The sequence below is a fragment of the Lutjanus erythropterus genome, chromosome 1, assembly GCF_056507025.1.
Source record: "Lutjanus erythropterus isolate fLutEry1 chromosome 1, fLutEry1.hap2, whole genome shotgun sequence".
In the NCBI taxonomy this organism is placed as follows: Eukaryota; Metazoa; Chordata; class Actinopteri; order Lutjaniformes; family Lutjanidae; genus Lutjanus; species Lutjanus erythropterus.
In genome coordinates this window covers 21316785-21324232 of record NC_139317.1, presented here as the reverse complement: position 1 = coordinate 21324232, position 7448 = coordinate 21316785, and the positions used below count along the sequence as shown (strand labels likewise).

General features: G+C 37.3%; 1 protein-coding gene across 5 annotated transcripts in view; it reads right to left on the bottom strand.

The window, feature by feature from the left end:
• Window positions 1-250: 250 nt before the first annotated feature.
• Window positions 251-7448, bottom strand: part of sox6 (SRY-box transcription factor 6) — a 172872-nt gene continuing 165674 nt past the window's right edge. For all 5 annotated transcript variants that reach the window (XM_084716580.1, XM_084716603.1, XM_084716587.1 and 2 more), the window contains 2 exons: window positions 7227-7443; window positions 251-5674 (listed from right to left, as the gene is read on the bottom strand). In XM_084716580.1, the coding sequence (XP_084572706.1) occupies window positions 5368-5674; window positions 7227-7443 (524 nt within the window). In that variant the 3' untranslated portion in view covers window positions 251-5367. The remainder of the gene's footprint in view (window positions 5675-7226; window positions 7444-7448) is intronic.

The following is a 7448-nucleotide window of genomic DNA, read 5'->3' as shown; positions in this document are numbered from 1 at the left end:
TCTGTCTTTAGGAAAAAGAGATTGAGATGGAAAGTCAACAAGACATAAAATATTCTTATGAGAGTCTTAGGACTATTTTTCATTGTGCAGTGTCATGTATGTGAGGTTTAAACAGCTCAAACAGAATAAAACAAATCAACGCAATTTGATTAATACTTTTCCAGCTCCCGCGTTCACACTGCAGACAAATACCTAAATAAGAGGAAATTATGTGATGAATGTCTCCACAATAACAATATTTAGTCAAATCTTAAAACAAAATGTCTCTTTAATTTGTAAGTGTCAACAGCAGTACAAAAGATGGAGTGATGGGAGAAGTTTTCTGTAACACAATTTCTGTCTCTTACAGAAAAGGAGGAAATTCTTGAGGTAAATGAGCTTAAACAGGCAGTTATTCATCCCACTGTTGCATTGTTACAATGGACTGAGACATACAGAAAATGGTGTTACATTAGAATATGCCTGAATTGATCCTGTGGGGATAATTTAATCATATACAGTATACACATTTCTACGGTGCCTAGGTGCACCCAAATGTGTCACTCATTGGTTTGTTTTTACTTGATATAGTGTATTAATACTATCAAAGCCGAGGAGATCGCTCTCCACACACACCACTGTAAAATTATTCACCTTAAGTTTACCTCACGTCAATACTGCACATGGAAACCAAAGACTTGCTGGTGTACACTTTGAAGCCAAGCAAAACAAAACAAACATAAAAAAATTTAGTAACATTTTCATTTTTTTTCTTTTTAGCAATAATACCCCTAGCAAATAATTGATCTTTTTGTACTGTATAAAGAAGAATGTGAACACAAATGTGATGGCAACATTTTTTTTTTTAAGTTGAATTAAAAACTTTACATTGGACTGTACAAGATATTATGATAAACTATTTACATATTCAGACATAAACTTTTTTTTAAAGCAGCAACAGACACTATGTATTTCATTTTCTCTAATAACACCCAAACAATACTTGCCATGGGCCTAGGTACCTGCCAGGAAAACAAACAAACAAACAAACAAAAAAAAAAAGATTTCTACGCAGAAAATTGTATCAGGCTGCCAGCAATTTCAAAACGACGGCTCCAGTGATAGAAGAGCCACACACAGTGTTGCTTGAGAGACAACTCTAAAAAGCAAAAAGTACCAAAGACAACTATAAATGTTGCCCTGAACAACAAATTTTACACTTCTGAACAGCAGCTAGCATGTCAGTCCAGCATGTCAGTGAATTGTGCTGATTAAATTAACACAGAGAACATTCCCACCATATACATCACAAAGTTCAGACAGAAAAAAAAATCATGAAATTACAGTAAGTAATGTCGAAACAGCATAGAAGCCTTTGTCTTCAGTTGTTCATTCAAACCATTTGCATGTCGAACGAGTGAATCAAAAAATTGTGAGGGCTACATTTGCAGATGGCTGGATAGTCGTGAACACGTTCATTAAAACAGATAAAAAGATCACAAGGAGAGAATTAACTATTTTGCCACATGAAAATAAATATTTGCACACTCCCACCTTTGAAAAAATAATCTAAAAACATCACTTGTGTTTGAAACAATCATTCATGAAAGAAACAATTTTGTTAATTATGATAATGTAAATGCAAGCCAAATGCATGCAGATTTTTTTTAAAAAGATGATTTCAGCTTCTCATAAGAAATTAGCCACATACTATGAGTGCTGTAATAAACACAAGTGAGGATATACAGCATATCACTTAGATTGTATCATGATTGGAAACAAATTATTGAAGGATTCTTTTACATCAAGTGCTTGTTGTTTAGATGAGTACCTTAACTTGTAATGACTCCTCTAATGAGTATAGCTTTTATTTCGATTGGTTCTTTGAATAGTCCAGGGAAGATTATCAAAAACATAAGCATAAGTGAGGTGCTTCTGTCTCTCTGTCTCAGGTCCAAATACTGCTCTCTTCCAATAAGCAGAAAAACTCAGCATCTACATGAGGTACAGTGACTTGTCAGGTTTTAAAAAAACATGAAACCATGTACAAAAATAAAAACATGAAAAAGAAAATAAAATAGAACAGCCAAATACATAACTTATACTTCACTAATGAACAAAAATATATTTCCTATGTTATATTTACAATAAAATCTGAAATGAGATGGTGAATTCACTGAAAACCATTTTTAGCTCCAATTCATTGAACATTTTTTCTATTTCTCTGATTGTCCATGTTGTTGTTTTACTGACAGTTTTAGAGCCAGCAGTGGCTAATAATAAATACAATATGTTGATACTCTACAGTTTCAAATACAATATACAATGCACTGAAGTCTGAAGTCGGGTGTTTGACGGCTAACCGAGCCTGCTGTTGAATTTTCTGCTCACTTTCTTGTGCTGAGTCTCTCCCCTAGGCAGCCCTGAAGCTTAAACAAAGTGTTCATTCATCACATGTGTCTTTGCATAAATAAACAAAATAAGTAGACAAAAAAAAAAAAAAAAAAGACTCAAATCTGGCAACTGTGAGAGCAAACCTACTTGAGTCCAACTGGGGAATTTTGTTCATTCAGGGTGTTTTTCCTCAAACAGCTTCACATTAATCAGAATTGATAAAAATACAATTTATATCCAGTGCTTATAACACTTATGAAACATCGTCTCCTCGTGAGTTCTTGTCATTTTTTTCTCCTTTCCTTTTTTTGTCTTTTTTCCGCTATAATATAAGCACAGTCAAGTTTCAGTTCCGTGAAGAGTCCTTTTTAACTACCAGCCAACTGAAGCAGTGTGGCATGGTCATGAAAATATTTACAATCACATACAAATCAATCTAACCACCAGCAAACAGGAGCGAACAGCGTAAAAATACCAAAACAGGTCGACTCGGAGGGAAATCCACTTGGGTTTTTTTTTTTTTTGTCGGAGAGCATCCTTAAAATGTCTTGTACCTCAAAATGAGAACAATGTAGAAAAGATGTGATGGAACATAAAATAAAACAGGAATTATTATTAATGGGGTGGTTAAAAAACCTACAAGACTGAATATAAATGCTTCCAAAAAGTAGAAACAATGCAAGCCAGCGCTGACGATAAGACAATAAGACAATAAGTGTACAGAAGATATGAGTGCTTTAGAGATATAAAGAGCCATCTGTACCAATTAGAGCTATAGGAGAAAAATGCAGTGACCAGCAGTGGGTGGATCTTGACCAGTTAAAGCCAGTAACCAGCCATTCAGATCCTTCAAAAAAGCTCTGTGCTCTTTTTTAAAATGGACAGGTTCAAGGGCAAGGGAGGGGAATAGCTGGACTCATGCATTAATAATGCTGTATTTCAGATGATACCCAGTCGTCAGTCATTTTAATAATCCCCCACAGCTTGATGTACTTGTTCCATCTGCTCGCCAGTGCCTGGTGATTGGGCCAGGGTGGGAGCCCTGTTGAGGCCTTACCACCAGCACTTTGATGGAGAGCACAATGAGGGACACACACCCTGTTTTTATTGTTTCCCATCCCTCCCCGGTGTTTTTCTGCTTCTCTGAGCCAGATGGCGCCCCCTGGGTGCTGAGGTTGCCACGGGCAGGGGTCAGAGCAGGGCATGGCAGGGAGGGGAGCCACTTAGACCTTCTGCCCTGCAAAGAGGATCTGAGTCCCAACATCAAGGCCTTGCATTATCTAGCTGCAGTCCCCACAAGGTCACCACTTGTCAGCTTTTTGGCTGCAATTAGGATAGAGACTTTGTGCCCCTTGTTTCCGAGTCATTGCATGTCCAGTCCTGTTTTAAATGCAGGAGTTAAGTGCATTCCAAAAGCTGATAAGATTATTACAGATAGCAACATAAGGCTCAAGGGTGACAGAATAAGATTTGTGTAAGTGCACTAATACAAAAATCAGTGTTTTAAGTTACCCCTGTCGTGTGTATATGACGAGGTGATTTAAGAAACAAACGTATGATTTTAGCCTCTCTCTCTTTCTCAGTTTATAAGTGTCCCCACAAACTGTCACTCTTCTTAAGACTACGGCAGTAATCAACTCATTGCATCAGCCCGATGTCCGTGCTCCACTTTAAGACTTCTTAGTGTCAATTTAAGATTTACAATGTCTAAAAAGAATTAAGATTGAAAAAAATGAAGTTCTAAGACCTAAGACTTTAAACTTGCCATCCAAAATGGGGCTAAAGCGTTTAGCAGAACGTACTGTAGCTACAGCTACACATTGTACAACATCAATTTGAGATTGTAATGCCCCCAAAGCTGCCTTTCGCTGCTGTTCCAATCCTGCAGATTGGAGGCCTTTGGCCCTTTAGCATTCTGGCCTGATTACAATCACTCTGATTAAGAACTTGGTGAGTCAGACTGGGGTTTGCAGAGCTGGAAAAGAGTTAAGGATGTCCACGGTGCTCGGTGTGTGTGGACTGGGATGAGGAAATGAAAAGGCTGGCCGGTTTCATTGATGATCACTGCATTGGGCTCCCTGGAGAACAGCTAGCATCGCATGCTACCATCCAAGGATGTCACACACTGTAACCTCCTGCAGAGCCTGCTGTCTCCAAGTTCCTGAGTTTCATTTGTTTATTCTGTTAGGGTAAATTAAAGAAAGAAGACTGGATAATTAAGCTGTATTAAGAGATCAAGAGATTGTCCAAGACTCACAAAGCCTCTCCCCAAAAGACTTTACAGATTTTTAGAAACAACTTGAAATGTTTGGCACTTCTGCACTAAATTATGCAGTTTGTAACACAAAACAATAATAATAATAATAATAATAATAATAATAATAATAATAATAATAATAATAATAATAATTTCCCTCTGTAACAAGTTGGAATCGCTCCATATGAATTTTGAGATATTTTGTCCTGGTAATAATTGATTCTCGATTTAAAAACATTCACAAGCTGTTGGCTGGCACACTATACCTGAGTGAGAATATTATTCCCATCTTGAACAGTTATGCAATATATCAAAATCACCTAATTGAAGAGGAAAACAAGGTAAAATGACTGTAAGAATTATAGGTTCATATCAAATATTCAATTTCAAGTTCCGTCTTTAGTTCTAGGCAATGATCTAATTGTGTAAATGTCCATGATCACAATGAAAAAATAAACAATGAGATTAAAAAAAAAAATCTAAATTACCACAACCAAACTGCTTCACACACTTGAAGAAACACTTAAGACCAAATAGCTTTTGATTCAGATGAAGCCAAATCTGCATGCTGGCTCCTAAATGATACATCATTGTTATTTTTTTTTTAAACATTTTTAAACCTTTGTGGTGTAGTTTTCTTTTGCTCTTTCGCTCCCTCAGATCGGATCAGACCAGCCCTTGGGCCATCCTCCTGTATGAGTGTTGTGTCTGCATTGGCCTCTTCAGTTGAAGAGGTCTCAGTTGGCGCTGACTGGCTCTTGTGTGTCATTTTCACTACTATAGTCTGATTTAGGCTCGTCCTCAAAATCCTCGTACATGTCCATCTCATCCTCGCCGTTGACCGGCTCGCTGTTGTTCGCCATGGTGCTGGGCTCTAGCTTCATGTTGTAGGTGCTCTGAATGACGGGAATGGATGGCTCGGGACTCGCTGAGGCACTCGAGCACTCTGATGTCATCTGAGGTGAGGGTGTGGTGGTCGCCATGGTGATGGCCCCTGGGTAGACCATACTGGCGCTGGTGGTGATGGGGATCTGTGGTGGTTGGCTGGATGTAAGAGAGAGATTAAATGAAGATCAATAATACTTCTCGCTAAGGATATAACTGTGTAAAAAAAGACTCAAGGTGCAATAATACCATAATAAAAAGTCCACAGTATGATGTTTATGCAAAATTGAAAAAGGGTTGGATTAAAATGTCCACAATACAATATTTATCGCAATATTTAAAGAAGTTAGATTAAAAAGTTCACAATATATTTTTCACAATATTGAAAAGGCAATTGACAGCTTGAAAAAAGTCTTATTAAGTAATAAATCTCATATATACAGCTTTTTTGTTTGTATAAAGAACATTTTTTATTTTAAGTTGAAGTGCTTTTACTTTCATTTTTAATAAAATAAAAGTAGCTAGCTGATACAATATTTGTCATGATATTGAAAAAAGTTAGTTTAAAAAGTCTATGTTACGATATTTATTGAAAAACAGAAAATTGACAGCTTAAACAAATGTCTTTTATTAAAACATAAATGTATTATTATTATTATTATTTATTTATTTTTTGTTTTAACTTCAAGTGCTTCTGCTTTCTTTATTTAATTGAATAAAGTTAGCCATGCATGACCTCAGCATGTGCAAAAATTGTCTTGAATTGTCTTTGGCATTGAATGCATTAATTATGAATGCAATACAAAATCAGTGCAGTCAGTAGCAGTTCTTTTATGAAATAAAATAAAAATGTTAAAATGAAATAATTAACTATATAATATCACAGTAGATATTGTCCCAGTCTGGTACAGCATTGAGATTTTTTTTTTTGCAATGTCCAATATATTGTTACATCTATACTTCTTTCTCATGACGTGAGATACAGACTCACACAGAAATGATAAAACAAGAGATGCAAAGAAAGCTGAGAGCGTTGCTGAAAGAGCGCTACTGAGGGTAGTCCTAAAGAAAAAAATTTTTTTTTTGTTGCAGCACTCAAACTGAGATGGTTGGATTAGGGGTTTCCCGCAGCAGCCTACTTTAAGCCAGCAGCTCTGTGAAAATGATTTGGGAAAAGAGAGGTCCTCCTGACAGCTCCCGTCTTGAGCTGTTCAGAAACACTACCCAGTTTATTGGTGACATAAAACCAATACGTGGTTAGTGCTGCTCTTGTCTGCTGTTGCGCTGGATGATTGATACTCCAGCCACTGAAGCTTATGACTGACATGGGAACACCTGGAGAAGGGTTCTCCTGCTAACCGCACACAGTAAATTAAAGTGTTAAGCTTCAGACTGCTGCCCTCCAGGCTTCTGTAAGTCTATACCTACAGCTTATGTCCTGTAATAATGTCTGCACTTAATGCTTCAATTGCACACTGCTATTGTCTAAAATTATTAAATAACAGGTATCGAAAAACACTTAATTTTAATGTTCATGTCAGGGTCTTGTCTTAAAACCAATACACCAGGTTAATTCAACGCTCGCTCTGGGAAATGGTGGTTACATTTTATTGAGGACAAGCTCTGAGGAGGTGAAAAGCCACAGTCCAGTTGATATCATTGTCTGTGTGTTTGTGTAGTTGGTTTGTGGGATTTGTGACTGCGCACCTACCCCACAGTGAAGAACTGCCTCATCTCTTGTCGCCGTGAGCGCATCATCTGCTTGTACTCTCCAATGCGAAGTTTTTTCCCGTCGATAATGCAGGTCCTCTTAGGCCGCGGCTTGTACTTGTAGTTGGGGTATTTCTCTAGGTGGAGCTTACTCAGACGGGCCTGCTCCTCGTAGTATGGCTGCTTGTCCTGGTTAGACATGGACTTCCACCGAGAACCTACA